This window comes from Periplaneta americana, chromosome 4 (genome assembly GCF_040183065.1).
Source record: "Periplaneta americana isolate PAMFEO1 chromosome 4, P.americana_PAMFEO1_priV1, whole genome shotgun sequence".
Lineage (NCBI taxonomy): Eukaryota > Metazoa > Arthropoda > Insecta > Blattodea > Blattidae > Periplaneta > Periplaneta americana.
The window spans coordinates 73,548,049-73,573,695 of record NC_091120.1 but is presented as its reverse complement, the minus strand read 5'-3'; the positions used below and the strand labels follow the sequence as shown (position 1 = coordinate 73,573,695).

At 33.0% G+C, this 25,647-nt stretch overlaps 1 protein-coding gene across 2 annotated transcripts in view; it reads left to right on the top strand.

Moving 5' to 3' along the window:
• The window catches only part of LOC138697931 (E3 ubiquitin-protein ligase COP1-like), a 70,544-nt gene that overhangs the window by 905 nt on the left and 43,992 nt on the right, over positions 1–25,647 (top strand). Inside the window, exon 3 of one of the 2 annotated variants that reach the window (XM_069823541.1) lies at positions 978–7,792. The exons of the other annotated variant lie outside the window; for it this stretch is intronic. Within the exon in view, the coding sequence (XP_069679642.1) occupies positions 1,053–3,065 (2,013 nt within the window). The 5' untranslated portion in view covers positions 978–1,052 and the 3' untranslated portion in view covers positions 3,066–7,792. Of the gene's footprint in view, positions 1–977; positions 7,793–25,647 lie in introns of those variants that run through there. 2 annotated transcript variants of the gene reach the window in all.

Below are 25,647 nucleotides of genomic sequence, written 5' to 3'. Positions count from 1 at the left end.
AAACAAATAATTATTTTTCTTGTTATTTTAATTTAAATCGTTAACTTCTTATCTGTCTTCAGTTAATTAGTTCAAAACTAAACTTTCCGAATCCACAATTGAGTATCTTTATCGTACACTTGTCTTCATTGTCACAAATTCGTCTTTTGAAACAGATAAAGAGATTGAATACAGAATTTTATGAGTTTACTACATTTCAAGAATACAAAATACCAAATAGACTATTTTTAGTTTACGTGTTGTTTTTATTTCCTTGGAATGACTGTACATTGCTTTAACTCCTGCAGTAATAGTCAATTTTTGCCATAAATTATTATTAAATATCTCATGAAACAGACAACTTAATTTTACTCGATTTTGATATTTGAAATACTGCAAAAAATGACAATATTTTTGCGTAGTAGGCCTATTAAAAAGTCTTGAATGATACTGCTTAATCATGTTTTAAACATTCCAAATTAGAGCAAGAATATTAATGCCTTCTGCAGATGTCTCAGACCTAAAACATCTTATAAGTCTTTAGAATATTTTTGAACTTATACAATTCGGTATAATTAAAAAAAAAAGTAACACTAATGAGAAGTATTACGAGAAACTGTCCTTTGAATGTGAGAGGGGGAAGGAAAGAAGGAATAAAAAGTAGCCTGTCAACTAAAACTACATTCGCCTAGTATTAGTTAAAAATAATAGAGCCTACTTATTTTAGTTATCTTGAGACCACAACATACGCTATTTATTTTATAATGTGTTAATTGAAGGGTAGAGTAATATTACACCATATTGAGTTGAAGAGCTAACATTCTTACGTGAAAAAGATGGCAGAAATTGACCTGAAACAATTATAATAATGCTGCCAACAATTTCTTAGCTATTGTGTAGGTTTATTAATTTTGTTATGTGATGAAAACACGTAGAAACTATTTACACAGAGTTTGAAATTATTTTGTTGGCTTACTGGCATTATTTTATTGTTTCAGGCCAAGCTGTCCTGATCATTAATATCGTTTTGCAACTACAACATCTCAAATTTGTCCAATACCCAAGTTGACATAATGGCCTCCAGCCGTAGTAGTGGCAGTGCATCATCTTCAACAACACCACAGAGAGTTCGTCCAATGAAGCGTCAACATCCAGCAGTGCTGAATGGTATTGGAGGATCTTTTGAGGACAAAAATAATGACTTCTTATGCCCTATTTGTTTTGAATTGATCGAAGAAGCTCATATTACACGCTGTGGTCACACATTTTGTTACCGCTGCATCTCCAAGTCTCTGGAATCAAGTGGCCGATGTCCAAAATGTAGTTTTGCTTTGGGAGGACATGAAAATGTATTCCCAAATTTTCTGCTCAATGAACTCGTATCGAAATACAAATCTCGTGTAATGGGATCAGGAGACCTGGGATTATCTCGTGATGGCTCTAGTGACAACCTTCATGGTCCTGCAGATGGTCTTCGGGATTTTGTAGCTACTGAGTCTCAAAACCTGACACTGCCTGATGTGAATGTAATTTTGGAGGTTCTTACTCAGAGAAAGCACTTGTTAGAAGCTGAATCTTGTGTTGCTCAGAACAAACTTTTGTATGAATTTCTTAAGCATCTTTTGCAACAGAAAGAAGAGCAGTTGAGTCAGTTGACGAAAGAAGTGTCACTTATAAAGAAAGACATGGATGAAGTGGAGAACATCCTTAAAGATGTTCAGAACAAATGTCCAAAATTGGAAAAGGAGAGTCAGGCCGATTCTGGTATTGTGGCTTCGAGTTCATCAAAGAAAGACAGTCAAAATGCTGACAATGTTACTGGGACACCACAGAAGAAGGAATCAGGAAACACAGTTGGAGATGGTACTGGTGGTAGTGATGGATTTAATGGGAGCCAGAAGACCTCTGATAATTCAGTGACAACACTTACTATGAGACGCAAAAGAATGCATGCCCATTTTGATGACTTTGTGCAGTGCTACTTCACTTCACGAGCAAAAGAAATGATGTTTGGTAGTACTGACAAAACACCATCAACTGACAGCTCAATAGGTAGTAGCTCTGGTTTAGATGTTTTCCGTGAAAACTTAGTTAAATTTTCCCGATATAATACTCTACGACCTTTGGCAACACTAAACTACTCTAGTGACATATTCAACAATTCGACTATTGTTTCTAGTATTGAATTTGATAAAGATAATGAATTCTTTGCAATAGCTGGTGTTACTAAGCGAATAAAGGTTTTTGACTATGGAGCTGTGATCAGAGACACAGTAGATATCCATTATCCGTGTGTAGAAATGATCTCGAGCTCAAAAATTTCATGTGTTAGTTGGAACTCTTACCATAAAGGTATTCTTGCTAGCAGTGACTATGAAGGAACAGTGACTGTGTGGGATGCTGTTACAGGACAAAGGACAAAGACATTTCAGGAACATGAGAAACGATGCTGGAGTGTCGATTTTAATGATGTTGACACTAGATTAATAGCATCGGGGTCAGATGACGCAAGAGTCAAATTGTGGTCTCTCAACATCGACCACTCTGTAGCATCACTTGAAGCCAAAGCAAATGTGTGTTGCGTTAAATTTAATCCACGCAGTTCTTGTCATCTGGCTTTCGGTTCAGCAGACCATTGTGTACATTATTATGACCTAAGAAACATGAAAGAGGCTCTTTCAATTTTCAAAGGTCACCGCAAAGCAGTTTCCTATGTAAAATTTCTAAACAAAGAAGAGATTGTTTCAGCCTCTACAGATAGTCAGTTGAAGATGTGGAATATTAATAACCCACATTGCTTACGATCATTTGTTGGTCACATAAACGAGAAGAATTTTGTTGGGTTGGCAACCGATGGTGATTATGTGGCATGTGGCTCAGAAAACAATGCTCTGTATGTGTACTATAAGGGACTTACCAAACAGTTATTCAGCTTCAAGTTTGATGCAGTGCGAAGTGTTCTCGAGAAGGAGAGAAAGGAGGACGATGTAAATGAATTTGTTTCAGCTGTTTGCTGGAGACAGCACTCAAGTGTTGTTGTAGCAGCCAACAGTCAAGGAATTATTAAAGTTTTGGAATTGGTGTGAGTTGCGATATTACCAAAAATTATGGTGGTTCCAGGCAAGACCTAGTGAAAGCCTTTGTAATAACTATACAGGGTGGGAGATAACCACTGCACCAAAATGAAACTGGTAATAAATCTTGAGCAGACGTTTGAAAAATCTAAATAAGTTTTTTTTTTCCTAACATTCACCATTTTAGAGGAAATTGTTATGTTTCTATGAAATATTTGGCAACATCATTGTTACTGCAATAATTAGCAAGTGCAGCCTGCTTGTGGCAGGGCAGAGTGAGTAGTTTTATTTTTTATTTTACTTGGTTATTTACTGACGCTTTATCAACTATGAGGTTATTTAGCGTCGATGGGATTGGTGATAGTGAGATGGTATTTGGCGATATGAGGCCGAGGATTGCCATAGATTACCTGATATTTGCCTTACAGTTGGGGAAAACCTCGGAAAAAACCCAACCAGGTAATTAGCCCAAGCGGGAATCGAACCCGTGCCCGAACGAAACTCCAGATCGGCAGGCAGGTGCCTTAGCTGACAGAGCTACGCTAGTGGCTGAGTGAATAGTTCACTCTTCAGAGTAGGAAAGGAATGAGGTAATGCACTCGTGATTTAATGATCTCAATTTTAAACGGAAATATGCATCTTGTGTTATCAGAAATAAATTTTAATAATTTTTACTGACATGATTTGTCTTACACCAAATTAATACTCCTGAAAATAAATTATTACAACACACAGTATTATTTACATGTAATTTTAGACTGAAAAATGTTAACATAACATAAATGTTTCCTGTTTAAATGATGTACCAAATTGAAAACAAAACGTGGAAACTGGAAGTCAAAGTTAATGTTCTACATCTAGGCCAAATGAGAAAAGGGAAAACAAATAATAAAAAAATCTTTCTCAAAAACATTACACGCAGTTACAGGAGATACTGAAAGTGTCCTCTATTGGCAGTGACACATGATTGACAATGTCGTAAACTCTAATTGACCCTTCTCAGTACTCCATTTTGAGTGGTTTTGTGTGCATCTTCAAGCACACATTCCACCTCTGCTGGACTGCCACATGTATACGACACTGCACTACGTTGCAAGATTTATTTTAACGATTTTCACAATTATTCAATTTAAATTCATGGCTGAACAGTTTAATTTGCAAAAAAGGCTCCAGACACTAACTATTCAGATTATTTTTACCTATCTGCTTGTATAGCAATCAGCCATTTCTGTCGGGCTGTTAAAACAATAGAGCGTTGCAAACATTGGGCAAAGACTATTTTTTTCCTGCCTAACTGTGCTTCATCGAAGGAACACTGTAATAAAAATGTTGTTATATTTAACATGTAGAATCACCTCTTAAATTTTGGTGCATTGGTCCTCTTCCACCCTGTAAATAATCGTAAGAAAATAAAATCATTTTCCCGAATGGAAGAGTTCAGAGTTACACTACAGAGACTTTCACTTCAATTTTGCCTTTGTGATCTGAATAGGTTTCATCATGGCATGATAGGAACAAAAAGTATTATATAAAAATTATGTTAAAATAAGATTAAAAGTTGCCATTGAAGTCAAGCATCGCAACAATCAATGATTATTTTTGGTAATTCTTTTGTGAAGCTAATTTATCTAACCTTTTAGTAAGTCATATATTAATTTGTAACATTGTTTAATGTGTTTGCTTATTTACTCTTTCATAACAGGAAAGAGTAAAATAATTTGTTGTACTTAAACCTAGTCTTACGATCAAGTGTAACATATTAGACTAAATTACAGTATTCGTGATTTCTCGTATTTCACAGATTCCATTTGATAAAAATGACTGGTAAACTAAAGTTTGGAAGTAATAAAATTCATATTGTCATATGAATATTTTGAATGGATGATGAAGATCCTTTGGCACCTGTTTCAGTATTTATTTTCATATCTCAAGCTTAGTATCCTGTAAGGTCACTGAAGTGTATGTGTATCTAATGCTTAGGATTTAACAATGAAGTTATCTTCTTTCTTGCTTCCCAATATTTGGACGTAAAATCCATAGAAATCTCAAGAGATTTTCAATTGGTCACTGAAATGTTGATTTGAATATTATTGTCACTCATAGAATTGAGGATTTCTCTGAGAAATAATCCCTTCTATTTATGAAAGGTGAAATTTTCAATTTTGTAATTTTGACATCTGGAATAATTATAATAAGTTATATGCGCCATTATTTAAGAGATTCTCTCCGTCCCATTTCTCTGTCTTGTATTTACAGCATTATGAAGGAAATTGTGTGGTTTTGAAAGTTCGTGTTCTAGTTTCGTTCAAGCAAAAAACGTTATTTCTGACATTCTGTGTGTATACACAATTCAAGCATTTCAAGTACATACCAGAGAGTTTTCACTTACAGTATGTAGATATATTTACAATATGTCGAATTTTCATGGTCATACCACAGTGCGACTTTTTTTACAAAGATATCTAAAAAATACTTCAATGTGTCATCTCTATGAAAACTTCTAGAATTTCATGAAGTATTTAGTATGAAACTTGACAAATCGGTTATTTGTTGCAAAGTGCTGTTTGCTTTATAGTTGTACGGTTTATTGATTGTATATACTAAGGAGTATTTTCTCTCTAAAGTGCATTTTATTATTGCATTGGATGCATTACCATTAGTTATATTTGTTTTCTTTGGATGGATATTTAGATGTTTTTGGTGGTCTAGTGGTTGCTCTTCTCACCTTTGGATCCAGGGTTTGTAGATTTGATTCCATTAATGGACTCTTAAGCAGAGAATATCAAGTGTGACTTCCATCTAGTAAGAAAGTAAAGTCTTTGGCCCCATGTAGATTTACTGCATGTGAAAGAACCATTTCATAAATACAAAAAAATTCTACATTCAGGCATGTTATTGGTCCATTCTCAGTTCTTGGTAACATGTGTAAATAATTGTAGAGACATCAATGGGAAAAAGTTGGAACATGTTACTTTATAATTTTGCTGATCCCTGGCCATCTAGGTAATGACTGTGCTGATATGCTAGTTGGCCATTATCTGAGTGCCTCTGGCTACCACAGCAGTGGTTAGAGTGCTGGACTCATAATCTTGTGGACTCGGGTTCGATCCTCTGCATGTCACTGATTTATGATTTGTGTTTGGCAAGTCCATTGTCCAGGTAGCACAGAGGTTTTCTCTGGGAGCTCTAGTTCCCCTATGGCATCCCAACAAAATTACGTCATCTCATCATGGGTGTAGAGTAGACCAGCTTCCTATGGCACCCTGGATGACTATCAGTAAATTGGTGTATACAGCTGAATTCATATGTATGAATTATGGTCAAGTACCTGCCATTAGTGAAAGAAAAACACACACACATACAATGGAAACATCTCAATAATGTGACTCATTAGCAATTAATGGTGTATTCTGTTTATGAAGTCCATACTTGTTTAAGATTGCATCACAAAAATAACTCTCTTGCCTGCTCTATGCACTCAAATAATATGGACGTAGACAAGGTACACACAAATTGAAAATGGGTATAATTTAAGCTAAGACCATTGACTTAGTTGTTAAGATTATTAAGTACTTGGAATTAGAGATTAACAAGTCCAGACTTCAGCAACCTGTTTCTACTGTCTTTTGGATCCCAATAGAGTTTTGGATAATTGGCTCAAAGTTGTGATTTTAATTATTAAAGATAGGTGAAATTGAATTTTTATTGTTTGTATAATACATTATACACATGCTCCCAGCAGTGGAAGAAGTTTTAAACCTTTTAAGTAAATATTTAATTTAATGAATATAACATTCACGTGATAGGAATGTCATTCTTGACTTGCAGGGTGATCACAGACTTAGTTTTGTGTAAGATCGTACTACCCAGATTAGTAGTATGTGTATAGTGTACAAAAGATAACAAACATAATTGATAAAAAATGAATGGATTTCTAGTGAATATACATTTTTTGTTGTAATAAAGTGAGGAGGAACAAAATTGCTATTCCATGACTGATGAAATATTAGTACATCAAGAGAATTGGTTTGAGAAAATATTTGCAAAAGAAATTTGTATCCGTCTATTCATTTCATTGTATAAATGAAATTTCTTTTAAAGAAAAGTTTAATTTTATGGTATTTCCAAAAATTACTTTGGATTTAAATATAAAATGATATCTTAAAGAATTTGTTACACTTGATCATGTTGTGGCAATTACGAAGTTACCTGTCATAGAACATTACAGTAGCATCATTTCAATTATGTACTATTTGTACTCAAGCTTAACTGTTGAATGTTGTCCTGAAGCCTTAATACATCACACTTCAGCCTATAACAATATGTCAATAATTTCATTTGAAGACTAAAAGATTTGTACAAATATCTCCATTCCTAATTCTAAGAAGTATGGTGCACATTGAAGAACTGCTTTGTTAGGGTTTTGTTCTTATAATTCTGGAGATTATAAAATGTGCATTAAATTTTTTACATATTAAGGAAAGAATATTTGTATTCAGAAACTACTGAGTCCATTACAATGTACCTATTATTTAACATTATTTGTTTCCTATACAGTTGCGAGTAATGTGTAGCTATTTCATCCATTTTTTTGTGCTGAAATGGTCTGTGAATGGTAACTTCACAATAAAACATGATGTTTATATGCTGTATGTTAGAAAAGACATTATTTTTAGTATTGTTGTTTGTTGTAATTTTTTGTTAAATGATTGACGAACAAATATATCTGTTGAGTTTAATATTGTCTTATTGTTGTGTAACTTGTTACTTTCCAAAGAGTACTACTGTTTGTAAAGAAATTACGTTCATTGATTGTACAAAATGGTAAAAGGTTTTCCAAAGTCTCTATATAAACGTGTATTTTTTATTATATACTTTGAAATAGCGTTATTTTGATGCCAGGGTATGAAATACAACAGTGCATAATAAACATATTTGTTTGATGGTCTGTGGATAAGCTTCAGGGCTTCTACCGCGTTGTCTTGTTGTTGGTGGCTGATGTTTTGACTGCTGTGTTGTGGTCATCTTCAGAGCAGTTGGATAAGGACAACGCGGTAGAAGCCCCGAAGCTTATCCACAGACCATCTACACCAGCCGCGGAAGCCTACGCGAACACATTTTTGTTTGATGCTTAAAACTGAGAAAATTAATTAGCTTTTTCATTTATTGGAAATAAACCTAATATTTATCTTGCAAATTAAATAAATTAAAACTACATTTTATTCAACATAATTTTTGCAGATGAAAAGTCATTAATTTGAAAAAGTGTTCAAAAGAAATAGATTTCTTGATAAGAAATTGGAAAAGGAAACCTATTTTATTGTTAGAATTACATTAAAATAATTTAATATATGTCTTGGTAGTAAATGTAAGAAATGCATAAGACAGAACTCTTTGTGATTGTAAGAAAAATGAAATGCAGTCAACGGTACAATCAGAGATCTGGAAAGAATTTGATGCATTACTTGAATTTGATTCAACTTATTTAATTCCGTGTACAGTCCTCTTACTTTCGACCATTTTGGGCAATGTTAATAATGAATAATTTCGAGGGAAAAATTGTTCCGGGGCCGGGTATTGAATAATGTTCTGTGTAATTGGAACAGTTCAGATACCTAATAACAGTAATAAGTAAAAGCCACCTTCACATTAAAATTAATTTTCTAATATTCAATGAGACTGTTACAGAATTTTAGTCTCGGTAAAAAAAATACAGACTTTCAGATCTATAGTAATGTACCATGATGTAACAAATTTTCTCTTTTTAGATGAGTGGTATTAGGAAGGGAAATTCAAGCATTCATAACAACCTGCTCGGAAATTGTGTTGTCTATCCTTCTTTCCAAAGATAATAATATAATCAACTGAAACCATCACAGAGCCTTAACAAGTCCCTTTAAACTATATCGTCTATGCACATTGGTCTTATTGCACAATCCTGAATTTTAAAATTCCTGCCATTATATAAAATGTAATTTGAAAATGTTAAAAATCTATTCTGAAAACAATTCATAATTAAAACTATTTAAATAAATTCGAAGGCCTATATTGTCTGTAGAGACAGACTGGTTCAAAATATAAGTGGCATTCTTTCTCAGTGAACTTGAATTTATTTTCATTAAAGTTTTCCCTAATTATGAAGCTCGTAATTGTGTTCAATTTAGTGCATTATTTAATGATGTATTGAGATTCATTTTAGTCAAGTAATACACCAATTAGGCCTAGTATTTGACAGACAGCAAATTTAAAGAAAGTAAATGTTTACAATTTCCTCCAAATGTATAGCTATATGTGATCCAAATAATGCAAGGGTTTTCTCTGGGAACTCCGGTTCCCCTTTGGCATCCCAACAATCATCATCTCATCGCAGGTGTAGCATAGACCAGGCTCTTACAGCTCACCTTGGGCAACAACTTTGTTAGTAAATTGGTCCACACAAACAACTGGCTTCATATAGCTGAATGACGATGTTCCTAAAATATAATATGAACTTATTAAAATAATTCTGACTGTATAATACTTATGATATCTTTTTTTTTTCTAATTGGAAGTTATATTTGCAAAACCTATACAAAAATACTTTTACATCTACAAATACAAATACTGAGTTAAGAACATTACTTTTTTTATCTTTGGGAAAACAGCACTGAAGGGTCAAGGTCTACCAGGCAGCTGCTGGCCTCATGTCCACATTCCTCAGGAGAGGTAAACAATTCTCCAACCAGAATGGAGGTATCATGTGATTCTCCCAGCCATTATAACTGGTTTCCATAACCAGATTTTGCTACCTATCATAGCTCCCAAAATTCATCATGATGCTGGGTGGATACTGGTCCCATATATTGACCGAAATTTCATGAGAAAATTCCTTCTCCATGAGGACTCAAACCAGCACGCATTCTGTAATGTGAGTCCTAGGCTTGATGTCTTAGACCACAATGCTACGGCACGAGACTTCAAGAACATTAGTGTTTGCAGAATAAGTTTACTCATCTTCTTCAATTAAAAGAAGTTACATTAAGTATTTTCCTTCAGTTCAAAGTTAATAATTTTATAAATATATATTATGTTCTTCACATCTGCTGAGGCATGTAGACGTGAATACAGCATTTGGCTGGTCGTCCTTGATCCTTCACAGACTCTTGCACCAAGGACTGTTTTGTATATAGAGTATAAATGGTCTCTAACATTGAATTGTGGGTTTCATGTGACTATTTTGAAGTACTTGTTATGTGTAATGGATCAAAGTCCGTTGATTTAATTCAGTAACTCAAAAAGATTCCGAACTTGTAAGTTTCAATATATGTGCTCCATTAATATCACAATACATGTTATAACGATACTCATTTTCAGTCCACACACTGACAATAACGTCTGAAGTAATGCTTGCAATTGCTTGTCTGATTATTTCCTTGAGGGCAACATGATTCAAACTTGCAAATCACAGGATGGGTGCATTTCTGCCTATCCACTGTTCTGGAAATTGACGATTCAACTCTTCTTGCACACAATTCACAAAGTGAGGTGGTGTTCCATCTTACTGAAAAATGATCTGAAACCTGTCGTCTTTCATTTCCTCGATCTGAGGAAACAAAGTTCACTAGCATTTTCATATATGCAGTGTGGTTGATATTGATTTCAGCAAAGAAAAAGAGTCCAAAAATCTGGTTATGCATTAGGCTGCATTGAACACTGACCTTAGGATAATCTCGAATGTGTTTGTGTGAGGTATGGCTTTTCAGAACCCCAAATGCAGCAATTGTGCTAGTTTACACAACTTCTGATGTGGAATATTGCTCCATGCAAGAAGAGAATCTTACCTAGAAATCCTGGTTTATTGTCATTTCTTTGTACAGTAACATGTTAACATTGAATTCAACACTACAAACCTTGTCATGTGGCTTGATTGCATGCAGTAGTTGAATTTCATAGGCATGTAACTTCAGTCTCTTCTGCACATTATCATACACAGTCGATTTAGGAAGACCTACTTGACCATAGCATGCAATGGACTTTAAAGAACTCCGAACATAGGACTGTCGGATTCTTTCCACATTTTCTTCTGATATTCTAGGTCTTCCTGCAATTTTTCCCTTTTGCTCACTGTCGGTCTTCTGAAATTGTTTGTGTCATCACCGAATATTGTTCTCCTGAAACTGTTTGTGTCATCACCGAATATTGTTCTCTTGTGGATTTGAATCATCATTGTACCAGAATCACAGATTAGTGATAGACATGCACAGCTTTTTCTTGTATGGTAAACATCACAAAAACACGTCTACTATCCTGATTGATTTGTCAATCTTCTTGAGTTACTGAATTAAATAAAAACACTTACAATCCATTACACATAATATATATTTCACAGTAACCTCATGAAAACATACATTCATTCTCGGATAACCTGGATATACATATACAGAAATTTCCAGTATAACAACTTGTGAATTATTTTATAAGCTACATATAAGGAAATCATGGATATAATTTCTTACAGGGGAACTGTGAATGAGCTCGTGTCAAAATCTCCCTCAAACTACAGACATTGTTTTATTTCTACACAGACAAATATAAAAAAATTAGCTGCCCATACCAACTTTATGATTGCAAAAATTAAAGCTTGAATAAAAATTTATCTAAACATTGAGTAGCCCTGACCTTGAGTAGTACAGCTGACATTGCATGCTGAATGCATAATTATGCATGACACTGTAGGTAGGTTACTCAAGCACAGATTCCTGTGAACATTCTGTTGTTCAACACAAACTGTTTCTACGAAAAAAAATATTATATATATATATTTTCTGCTTGAAGTGAAATCAGTAAGAAAGAAATGCATATATTATAGCTTACAGAGGATCACTTTTTAGGAGCAAGTCTGTCTGTTGAAACGTCTCTAGATGTTCAAGATGAAGAATCATCTGGTAAAGAAAGTGATATGAGCACTTTGTATAAAGAATCGGTGGAATTTAGTGCTATTGTAAGTAAATCACTGTAGGCTATATGTAATTTTCTGCAAGTTACGAACCAAGCCCACAGAAATAACTGCAGTAAAAGTAGTAAAATTTTGGCTTAATGAAGGTGGGAGACAGACTTCCTTAGTTACAGTTAAACACAATGCCCAACATTATTATGGATTTTTTTCTTCCCAAACTATTCATTGTAGTGCAAGAACCAACAGGAACCTTTGGTCTTACAGTTAGCAAAATAGTTCCAAAGCAGAAGACATTAATTATCAAGGGTTCAAAATCTGTAAAAATGGGCAAGAAAGAATTTTAAATGTGGCATCAAGAAGCATTTTATTCATTTCTACGAAATAAGTGCGTCCTACTTTTGGATTCTTAGACTGCATACAACGACCCCAACGACGAAGGTATCCCTTCCTGAAAGGACAGTGAACTTCTTCAAATTCTTTCTGGCACAGTATACAAAATTATACAAAATTCAACTTCTCGATAATCTTGTCAATGGAAATCCCTTCACTGGTATTTGACTGAACTATTGATTGCAAGTAAAACCTACATTTTGACCTTTTAAGAAAGATAGTTTTCTAAAATTGCAGTTCTTTATTATTTCCAATTTTGTTCTTCAGAATATTGTGACATGATAAAAATGTTCGTGGTTTGCTACGAATTACACATTAAAATGGCTGACAGAGTTCCTAACACAGAGGAGTGTTTTTTTTTACGGGCAAAAAAAAAAAAGATGAACATTGTGAACAAGTTGAATGCAGCCAAGTGTTTTGGTTCTGTGTGCATGGTGCAAAAATAATATTTTTTGTTTAATCTTGCGATTGAATGCAGTCATTTGTAGTACAGGTATATTAACTGGCAAACAATGCTAGTGTGTAAGTGTTAATTGTTTTATTAAAGTAGTGATTGTGAATTTAGTAACTGTTGCTATAAGACAAAACTCCTCATATAATTTGGTTGTTGGGCTGCAGACTGTTGGTTTTTTAATGATCCTCAGTGCAATATTCAATTACTCTTTCCAACTATGGGTCATTGTTTTTTAATGCAACATTGCCAGTACATTTTTCTCATCTTTACAGTTAACATGGACAACTTTTTATATTTGTCTTGCCTGCTGTTGCGATTAACTGTGCACAGTTTGAGGAGAGGCTTTAACATAAGCTCAATTACAGTTCCCTGGTTATATTTTAAGGGGCAGGATCTGTGAAGACTTTTTTTTTTTTTTTTTTTTTTTTTTTTTTTTTTTTTTTTTTTTTGCACCTATAAATGATGTAAAAGGCTAGAAATGATGTCAGGTCTTGGAAATTAAGATTAAAATGTTAGCTCTTGAATTTTTGGACAAACCAGGGGTCATAAACACAAAAGAAAAGCGAGGTATTGATATAAAACGAGCTAACTACATCATCCTTTGACACAAATGCATGTACTACAGCTCAAATGAAAGCTTATGAATCGTGTAACAAATTTAAGTGAGGAAATTTGGAAAACGCTTCATTGAGAATTTTTAAAAATTATTAAATATCACTTTAATGTCTAATTTTTTTCTTTAATTTCAAAAATTTCTATTTCATACAAAAATTAAGATATAAACATTTCTCCACTTGGAATTGTTCATTAAGTTATGTTATACATATCATACAAACTAAGTGAATATCCTTAATAGTGTCAGATTTATTGCATTTTGAAAATTAAAAAAATGTAGAAAATTTTGTTCTGCAAAAATGAGAGAAAACATTTATAAAGTTACATGTTCTGAGAACAGAATGGCCACTTAAAAATAATACATCAGCTTTCGAATTCATATCATGATATGGTTTCCTTTAATGATATTTACATAGATGAAGCTATTTGTTATATAAAAAGTCATAATTGGTCAAATTTTTGTTATTTTATATTTTAATATAATTAAACCCTGTTAAGACCCTTTCCTTCAATCACGATCTTACATAAGCTTGTCTCTTGACTGCTCGAAAATATTTGTGGAAAATTTCCTTTCTTGATGTTATCCCATATAATAGTAACTCTGATGGTATGAAAAAAATTGTTAAACCATAGCATCGTAATTATGTAATTCTTACAAAACTACATCATCAACATGACCACTGAAATTCTCAGATTCATTCTTACTCCTCATAATTCATGAATATTACTCAAGATTCGGCCTGTTCAAAAAACTGACAAACTTCAAACAATTCACATTTACTAAAACAGCTTTTCTATTTCGAAATTGTAATATTCAATTATAACAAAAGACATATATCAAGAAGATTTTTCTTTCAGTTCCTTTACTTGTACCCTACTATGGTTTTGTTCGTTATTAGTGATAATGAAAGAAACATTTTCTCAATAAAATAGAGTTCACCATTATTTTAATTTTGCATTAGAAATTGTACTGTAACATGAACATTAATTGAATGAAAATACTGTTGCATTATCATACCCAGCAGTAATATACAAACTCGGTATGTCAGATCAGCTATGAACTTACATTATTAACATATTGTATATGAAGAAAAATTATTTACAAGTCTTTGTAATAATATGCTATTAAACTGTCTTCAGTCATTCAAGTTAAATTAATTATAAATGATTGCGGTATTTGACATGAAACGAGAATATAAACAGAACAAGTAATTTTCATTGTGGAAATAGATTCACCATTGTAATGTTATCTTTCTATTACTCATAAAATGTATTCATTTACATCCAATATGCCGGATGTATAAAAAGTGGGAACTAATGCAATGTACGGGTATAATAAATATATTGTAGTGTTTCTGGCACGGGTAATATACAATTTAAACTTACATATATGCATAAATGTCAAATTTAATAGATACCCAGCCATTTTAACTCTGCCCATTCTACCAAAAAAAATGTCAAAATATTAAAAAAAAGATGGTAAGTATAAAGTAGACTCGCATTGTATTGCTCAGCTTTTTCCAGTTTACAGTCAATCTTATTTTTTAATGCTTAGTTTATTACTCTAAGCTTTGTGTGTCAATGTAGGGTGTACTATGGATTACAGTTATTTTCCGGTGAAATAATGTAGCTTTTCAAAGTCAGCAATAGATATCAGATTTATCAGATAGCAAGATATTGATGGAAACTGTTGGAATAAACTATAATATGCTGTAGTCATACAGGAGTGATAGAAAGTATGGCGATTCAGCTTTCTTTGTTAATGTGGAATCTTTTCATTAGTAGGTAGTTAATAGAAATTTGGTACAGCTTATGCAATGTAAGTTCATTCAGAGTGTAAAGCTACACAAATTGAATCGTCATTGGATTAATTTAGAGATATACACTGAATAAAAATATAGGACAGTCATACACCTTTAAACATATGAAGATTATGATCAACCTTATGTAGCACAAACTATGCTATTGAAACATAAAGCAGTGTCTAGTTTTAATATTCCTTTAAAGAAGTCATTTATGATAATTAGAATATCTTTTAGTAAATATGATTTTTCATTATTAGACTGTTCAGTACAATTAAGTCATTCTTTTCGGCAGACTGTGCAGTATGTAGAAATTATATCTTGAAACTTAAATTCTAATGGAACATGTTTTTTAACAGTATACTACTACATCTTTTCAAAACATATGGTTAGATTTGTACTGAAATAAATATTTAAGGTGTAGTAAATGGCATATGAAGTTTCCGTATTTCTAATCTGCTTCTGAAAGTATTCTCTTAAATTTTTAGAATTTTAGGAATCTCTGTAAAGTATTAATAAAATAATAACTCTCAGATCTTATTTCTTTATTTATCAGCATTTTTTATTTCGCAAATGTGGAGAAATGTACCAAGTTGCTATAGTCAGCAGAAGTAATCATTAACACAATAAATAACTTAGGTACATGAAAACAAACATATTTCTCTGTATGATAATGTAAACGAAAAACACTTTTATGTAGTTGTGTATTCAAGTTTAACCGATCTTAAATTCGTAATTGTTTATCTACACAGTAATGATTTGCAATTTTCTTTAAGTTATACAGTGAGATAGCACCCTCGAAGCAATACAGTAAAATTATTTGTTGCACGATCACTGTAAAGCATTACTTGTTTGTACCCAGCATCCAAAACCTTGTTTGCAATCCAGGAAAGATACAGAAATTATGAGTACTACATAGGTTCTGTAAATATATACGTATATACGCATAAAACAGGTACATTTCACACACAGTTTTGGAAACATACAGTCTAAATTGTATAATTTGTCACTTTGTACTATATCAGGAAATATTCCAGAATAAATTTGCTTTGATGCAAATGCCAAGATTGACATGCAGAATGCTAAAATTTTGCACAAACTTATCAATGAGAAATTACTGAACTACAGTGTACAATACTTACTTCTCAATCAGTGAATTAGGACAGAACATTTAGTTATAATTTGGAATATATCAGTCCCCTAACTGCCCATTGTGCAACTCAAACCAAGAAATGGATTCGGAACACCTCAAAATCTGTGCTTCAGTGGCTGGCCATGATAATATCTTTGAAAAATATTGGAGTGCAAGAGGTCAAATGACTTTATTGTCAAATGCCTGGCATTAGAAAACAACAACAACATTTAGTTAAAATGTGAATCCACTAATTATTACATTTACTTAACATGTATACATCATTTCATGACTGTCACATTTACTGTGTCACAATGCAACCACAGTCTAGTACATACAGTCATGAAGCTCAATATGTAGGAAATATGCATCCATTGACAGTTGAACTTTAGTTGCTAGCCACTAGAATTGTTACTATCGCCTCATCACAGACTCCTCCCCTAGCAGACAACAGAATGTATTATACTTTCGTTATCGTGTTTTTTTTTTAATTAACACCTTCCTTCCATTACTGAAATATTAAATACATAAGGTTTATTTATTATTTCCATGAAATATATAGTATGTTTTATAAACTCACCTTGCTGAATCTTTCGGAAGAAGGATAACTCTGGCCTCTTTTTCTTACAATTTATAGCACTACAAACGTCTCCACCTTGTCCCATATTATTATTCCAATTATTGTATTTTAGCCATTAACATTTATTACAACTAGTAACGAAAATTTCACAGTTTACACAACTTTTCCTTTTCTTCACAACAATGTGAAATACAGCACAATCTATTGTTCCTAGTATCTCCTAGTCACTAGCCGCTTGGAGTGCTGTGTCGTGAGAAATGCAGAAAATCACCTCAAGCTTTGTGACTATGTACTAGACTGTAATGCAACATCAAATGTATATACACTTCACAAAAATGTATTCCGTCAAAGCCCCAAAAGGTTATGGTAGCAAATTATTCACATATTTAGGCAATTGTTTTGGAACCTAGTACAAAATTGAGTATAGAAAAAAAAATTCTTAACCTGAAATTATACCAACAATGTTCGGGAGAAAAATAATTTGAAAATTTAAGTTTTGTAATACATGTACAGCAGTGATACTTTTACAAATCATTATGTTACATAGTTACATGACAGAAGCAAATATGTGCACATTTTTAATTTTCGAAATTAAGTGGTGCATTTACACTGGTTGCCAACACAAGAACACTGGTAATGGGTATAATAAGTAGATCAATCCTTATTACTTGAAGAGCATAAGAACTTGTAGTCAAATTTATTTAAATTTTGTATTTCAACAGAGAGATGATAAATTGCAAAAGAAATTAACGGAGTTGATACCATTTATTTTAAAAAAAGTATATATTTTTATCTTTGTTTTACTCTCACAATGCTTCCACATCCTCCCTCTCTCTCACAGAAATATCAAAAGATCGGGTTAGATTGTACAAGCATGAACTTGCGAGAGTGAAAACAGAATTGTCATCCATCAGGATATATCTGTTGTTGGGATTTGTGAAGATGAATCATATTCCATAAAAGTAAGACTGGTCATAAACTTTCTGTGCCAATGAATCGCTTGATATATCCTATCTGAATGTGAATCCACTCTAAGTTTCCCCATGGAGAACTATTAATGACTTCTACAATATATTATCTCACTAAAAGTGTTTATATTCCTACATGGATTACTGTAAGAGGAAATAACAAACAATAAGTGTACATTGTCTTTGTGTTGCATTATTCTTTTCTCACTGATGAACTATTAAGTTATTTAAATTAAATAAATAACGACTTCACTGTGTTAACATTTTAAATAATGGTGTTATTTTACCTGATTGACTAGTTTCGATGTTATTTCCATCATCTTCTGAATCCAGTGAGTTCTAGCTCTATCTTCAGGTTTCAGAAAACACACTTTTTTATACAATTATGAACACACCCCACCATAACAGGAAACCTGAAGATAATGCTGTAACTCACTAAGATTCAGAAGATGATGGAAATAACATCGAAACTGGTCAATCAGGTAAAATAACACCATGATTTAAGTTAACACAGTGAAGTCGTTATTTATTAAATTTAAATAACTTAATAGTTCATCAGAGATTATATAAGTGTTAAAGAGTGTAATCAAGAATGAAGATATTCTTTTCTATTTGACTTTCGATTAAAGGATAAAAATTACATATATTTTTATAATACTATATTTTAAATCAAAGGTTTTACGTAACTTCGTACAGAAATTGCAATACCTTAATCATGTTTATTGAAATATTACTAGACAGACAATCAAGTTATAATTTGGGAACGATTTTTTTCTACACATAAACTTTTACTTAAATTCATGAAAAATATGTTCGGTAGAAAACAGCGTCATTATGTAATAACTTGTTTGGAAGTATGCATAAATTAATACATAGTGAACTTATTCTATTCAATTTCTGCGCTACATTCTCATCGCTTTAAGGAATTAGTTAGTTTGACTTTTCAAAGTTGTAAGAAGTTGACAAAGTGCAAAGATTAACGAGATTTGACTGTATGCAGGTTTAATAATGCTATTGGCTTTGTTCCCATGCTGTGGGTGAAAACTGTACAAAAAGTACATGGAATCCGAAACTTACCGATAATTTACCTTTTCATGGTAGAATAAGGAATTTGATAAGCGAAGTCATTGAAATATATTCAACTATGTTACAGGAATTTATATTTATAATCATTAGTTCATTGCATTTGGAGAAAGTAATAAAGTGAATGTGCTAATAGTCTATGAAGATCCCCAATACATTACTGAAGAATTAACTAATGAAGTAACATTTCACATTGGAAAATAGAAACAATATCATGAGACGATATTTGTAGTATGCTGCAAATAGAATTGTTAGAAATGTGAGTTGGATGCTTTTGTTCTGAATTATGGGTTGAAAGAATTTTTTGTAAATTACCATTAATAGTATTTTCATTTTATTACTGCTGTCTGACTTCATGCTTTGTTTTAGTGGATATTAATGTTGAAGTACTGATAGTACTGTGGTTGTTCCTAGGTATACAGGTTGGTAATTGGTCCTAAGAAAAGCTACTTCACATGGAAGTAATACAATATGAAGAAATTAGCACTGGAACATTTAGCAATAACATTTCTGTATTAAATGTGAAAGTAATTTACATTGATGGATTTTCCCAAGTTTTCTAGTCAATGGATGTCTGTCTGTATACCTATGTGTAATGCATGTTTTATGTCCTGAGTAGTATCAACCATATCTTAAAAGCATATATTAGAAATTCTACACAATTAAGCTGTTTTTAACATTATTAAATTTATAGCTTTATAAAAACAATTTTTAAATTCTGAGAGATCATCTTATATTTTGAATAGTAAACTTATGCAAATAACAATATAATAATTGACTACTACTTTCATTGGTTTGAAACTAAAAATATACACACATATTTTCTTGCCATTTCTGCACTAATGTCGGATAATGAACCTCTGTTATTACACAGAAAATTGTACTTTTCTGCAAATCCTTTTTCTTCTGAACTGCAGAGGCAATTCTTGCATTGCATAGGCTATAAAACATCTGTATTAAACACGTTTTACTTATACTGCTAAACATAAATTATGTAACAACTACTGAAGTCAGTCTATACTTTACCCAACATAAACATCTGGATGTCTTACAACAAATTGTGAAAAAACTTGCAGATGTGATAAGGTCAATTGTAATTTTAGTGTAATGATTTTACGAATCTTGTGTCAGCAGATATGGTAACATGTTTGCTGCTTGATTACAGACATTCATAATAGCATGTGACAATTATATTATTACTGTCTGTCACCTGTTGCCATCGAAATAGGTGAATGTTTTGTACCTGATTATGATGATACTGAAAGAAAAAAAAAACAGTTTCTCCACTGATAGTACAGTGTTTCGTGTCGAAATATGAACTTAATTTATAAATTTTCTTTCAACGGTACCAAATTAACCAGTAAACTTTCATAATGGCAATACCATTCATTATAAAGAATGCTTTACTTTTATATTGCATGCACATTTTAGTAGTGCTTTACCAAATAAAGCTGAGCTAACATTAATAGATTTTATTAAACAATGAGCACTGACACAAACTATCAGAAGTTAGCATTCACTTCAAGAGCCAGAATATTGCTCATAACCAGAAAACAAAATATTTGGGAGTTATGCTGAACCAAAAATTAAACTAGGAAACACATATAGAAAAAAACTAACAACCGAAAACAGTTCAAACTTCTGAAAAAGTTATCCAAACTAAATAAGGTTGTGCAAGATCCACATTAAACACTACATACAAAACCTGTATAAAGCCATTACTGGAATACAGAACCGAAGTTTTACTAACGACCCATAAATCTCACCTCGACAAACTGGAAAAATCACAAACCCAAGTCCTAAGATTAATGTTGGGGAGTGAGTAGCATACCATTAGCAACTATGGGAATGTTGACAGACAACACCCCAATACAGTATAGAATTGAAGAAACAGGCCTCCTCCCATATGAGAAATTAAGAAGATTCCCATTTAGAAACTTCTAAAATACCCACAAAACTTCTACCAAGAAACTTACAACTCGGATAGAATTTGTCCAAAAAATAAATCAACTGAAGCATAAGTCTAGCATCTACTGAATTCACTGAAATTTTAATACATAAGTTACAACTTGAAACTAAACAAACCAATTTCAAAACTTGGAACTAAACCAATCAGCAAATCACAAGTCATCCATTGGTGAAATGAAACAAATAATCTTGTCATTCACAGTTTCTAACCAGAACCTCACAAGTTTCACATCTACATCGATGGGTCTCTTACTGATAAAGAAGGCTCAGCAGGAGCAGGAGTCACATGCAAATCATTTTCACATTATATCCCAGTAAGTAAACATGTGACCCATTATGACGAAGAACTTCAAGACATATATACTGCTGCTCAACAACTCGTATCACACATCAATTCCTTTCATAACACTGTTATTTTATTAGAGTCTACATCTTCCATACAAGCCACAGTAAATCATATAACCCGAGAAAATAAGAAAATTCTAGAATTCTTCTTCTTCTTCGGCCTCTTCTTCCATATAACCCGAGAAAATAAGAAAATTCTAGAATTCCTCTTCTTCTTTTTCTTCTTCCCTTCAAGTATTAGGCCATATGGCCTGTTACGATCTCACAGTTGAATTTTCAATCCAGCGCTTCTTTGAACAACTGAGAGATCTCTTCCCGTTTGGACGATAGTGGAGCATGACTTTTGGGATTCTATCTCTATGGATGCAATGCAGATGATTTATCCAGTTCTGATAATGTTTTACGTGATTAATCACAGATTCTAGTTGTATTTCTTCCATTCCATCTTTATTGCATTTGTGATCCCATTTCATATATTCCACTGTGTATCTCATAAATTTAATTTCATTGGCTGTTATTCTGCTTTCGTCTTTCTTCCTCAATGTCCATGCCTCACTGCCATAACAAAGTACAGGTCTCACCAAGGTATTGTATAGGCGAATTCTAGTATGCCTTTGTAATAGGGAAGGTTTCATAAAGTTGTTGTATTGTATTGTATTGTATTGTATTTATTAACATTCCATGGTATTCATACATGCTTACAGCTAGAATATGGAACAAGTCAAAAAACTTAATACTATTATAAAATCTTAATTTATAGTCACAGTCTAGATGAAATATATACAGACGAGATTTACAATATAGTCTACTAGTACAACACATAGTTTTAGTATCAATTTCATGAAGTGTTATTGAATGTCATGAATTCACCTACAGAATAGAAGGCGTGAGAAATTAGGTACTTCTTTAATTTGGCCCTAAATAATTTTATGTTTTGAGTTTCATTTTTTATATCGATAGGGAGGCTATTAAAAATTTTTACTACCATATAACGCACTCCTTTTTGATAGCACGATAGACTTGCCGATGGAGTATGAAAGTCATTTTTTTGACGTGTATTTATGCTATGAACTGTTGAATTAGTTACAAAGTTTTCACGATTACATACGAGGAAGACTATTAATGGAAAGATATACTGACAAGCCATGGGCATTATTTGTAGTTTTTTGAAAACAGTCCTACACGACTCCCTAGATTTCGCACCTACTATTATTCTAATTACTCTTTTTTGTAATAGAAATATATTGTTACTATCTGTGGAATTTCCCCAGAATATTATTCCAAAACTCATTACCGAGTGGAAGTATGCAAAGTATATTGTTTTTAAGGTATTGATATTTACTATCTTTTGCATAGATCTAATAGCAAAACAAGCTGAATTTAGTTTGGGGGCAATTTCTTTAATATGATTTTTCCAATTTAACACATTATCGATTTTTAAGCCAAGAAATTTGGTTGTTGTTGTTGTTTCTAATAGGGATCTATTGTTAATTATTGCGCTAGAAATTTGCGACGTTGAATTTGGACAGGATTTAAATTGAATTATGTTAGTTTTGTTACAATTTAATACTAATTTATTGACTGAGAACCAGTCACATATTTTGAAGAGAATTTTCTCTGTTGAAGATTGGAATGTGTTGGAGTTATTGGCTGTAATTACTATACTTGTGTCATCTGCAAATAATATGGGATGACCTACATCTTTTATAAGGGGGGCAAGATCATTTATAAACACTAGAAAAAGTAGGGGACCTAATATTGATCCTTGAGGAATTCCATTATTAATAGTTCCCCATGTCGATGTAGATTTCATAGTTGTATTGATTTCAACTTTCTGTTTCCTATCTATGAGATATGAATGAAACCATTGGTGTGCAACACCTTTAATTCCATAATAATCTAATTTATCTAGCAGCATTTTATGATTTATACAGTCAAATGCTTTGGATAAATCACAGAAAATCCCTCCAACTTGTAATTTTTTATTTACTGCCTCCAGAATTTTGTCAGTTAAACTAAATGTTGCATTTTCTGTGCCTTTTATTGTTAATTATTCCTATTGTTTTGGTGTATTTAGAAGTTTTCTGTGAAATGTCTACTTCATCGAAAAAAGATAATGTGTATCCGAGATATGTAAAATAATATACTCTTTCTAATATTTTTTAATCTAAATATATTTTGCTAGGCACAGGGTAATTTTATTTTTTTTCTTTATTGATTTTCATATCATATTTAATTCCAATTTTGTTAAAATTAAAAATTGAACATCGTAATTCATCTTCTGAGGATGCCACCAAATCGTCTGCAGAAAGTAATGAATCTAGTTGTAAATGTCTATTGAGTTGTATATATCCGTGAGGTAATTGTTTCCATTCTCTAATTATTTGATTCATATATATATATATATATATATATATATATATATATATATATGAAAGGCTGCAACCTTGTCTTACTCCTGTATGAATTTCTGTCCATTGCGATAATTTGTCACACCTTACTGCAATAAGACTTGTTTTATAGATATTAAATATGTTGCTATAAGTTGTTGTGGAACATGGTCTGTGGCTAATACATTTAATAATTTATTTCTGTTCACCCTATCGAATGCTTTTTCCAAATCAATGAAAGCAGTATATGTTTCTAAGTTGAATTCCCTGTGTTTTTCCATCAATAATTTTAATGTAAAATATCCATCATAACATGATCTCCCCTAGAATTGAATTCTAGAATTCAAAACGACAATAAGAGCCTTACAGAAACTTGGAAAAAAGATGGTCCTCCAGTGGATCCCTGCACAGAAGCAGACTCCTTGCAGAGAAGATTACCACAGTACTTCAGAGGAATACAATTAATGTACCATAGCACACAATCATTTTACACATAAAAAACAAAGGCAAGTTATAACCGAAGATTTTCGCATATGTAGTAAAAACCTTCGGAAACCCTCACCTTTACACCAACCCAAATGCCATTCCAGATGAACCAAAAAGAGGTGCAGTACATAGCAGTTTTTCTAATAGAGACTGGGCATGACTGTTTGGCAGCACACTTGCAAAGGCTATCTTTACTGGATTGCCCTATTGCGTCTTATATAACGAATTATCCACAACTATGAATAAGGACCATCTCCTTCAGTGCAAGGAATTGATAGATGTGTCTCCCACAATAACATATGTAACAGCATTATATTGGAAAGCCCAACAATGAATGACACTAAGTCAAGTGTCCCGAGCATTAGCCTGCTACTATAAATTTATATAAATTTAGCCCGTACATATCCCGTAAGGGCAAGGGCCTCCTGTTGTCACAGGGAATTGCTCATAAGTAGGCTCCTAAGGTGAGCGAGTCCTTGGGAGCTTGGTCATATTACTGATATTTCTTCGTTTCACTGTTCCTGACTTCCCTCTTCGATCATTTCTACTATAATCATCTCCCACACTTCCTCATATCACTTCACACGAATTACACTCACTGTCGTTGACTTTCTGTCCTATCTGGTGCTTGTTGATTCATGTTTGGTGCCAGCTCCCTCCATACTTCTCTGTCTTATGCCACTCTCGACCATTGACTTCCCGCTCTGGTTCTGAAATAGTCCGCCCATCTGGTTTTTTGTCGTCCCACATGCCGTCGTCCTTCTCTCGGGTCCCACATTGTGATGCGATTCTTCCATTTCTGGTGATCCATGCGTGCTACGTGGCTGCCCCATTTCCATTTTAGGTTTTTTGCCCTTTCTACCACATCGCGCATTTTTGTCCTTATTTCCTCGTTTCTGAGTCTGTCTCTTAGTGAAACATTTAGGATCTTCCTTTCCATTCTCCTTTGACAAACCTGTAGCTGTTTTTCTGTCAAGGACCACGTTTGACGGCCATAGAGTAATGTCAGCATGACACATTTGTCTAGGATTTCAGCTTTCGTACTTGCTTTTTGCCATTTGTCCATGAGTAGGAATTTGAGCGACCAAAATTTGTTCCATGCCAGTCCTAGTCTGCGTTTGATTTCATTCTCTCTGTTCTTGTTTAGGGAGATGCTTTGCCCGAGGTACACGTACTGCTGCACATACTCAAGTGGTGATTGTTGAATTTGAATAGGGTCTTGTGTTCCGTTGGTCATAACTTTTGTTTTTGTGGGATTAATTGTGAGTCCTACTGTGCTGCTTACTTTGTCCACTTCAATGATCATTTCCTCTAGCATTTTTGCTGATCTTGCTATCAGAGTTATGTCATCTGCAAATCTGAGGTGTGTCAGTTTCCGCCCATCTATATTTAGTCCTTGTGTGTGTTTTCCCATTTCAGTTTTCTAAATTGGTGTTCCAGCACGCT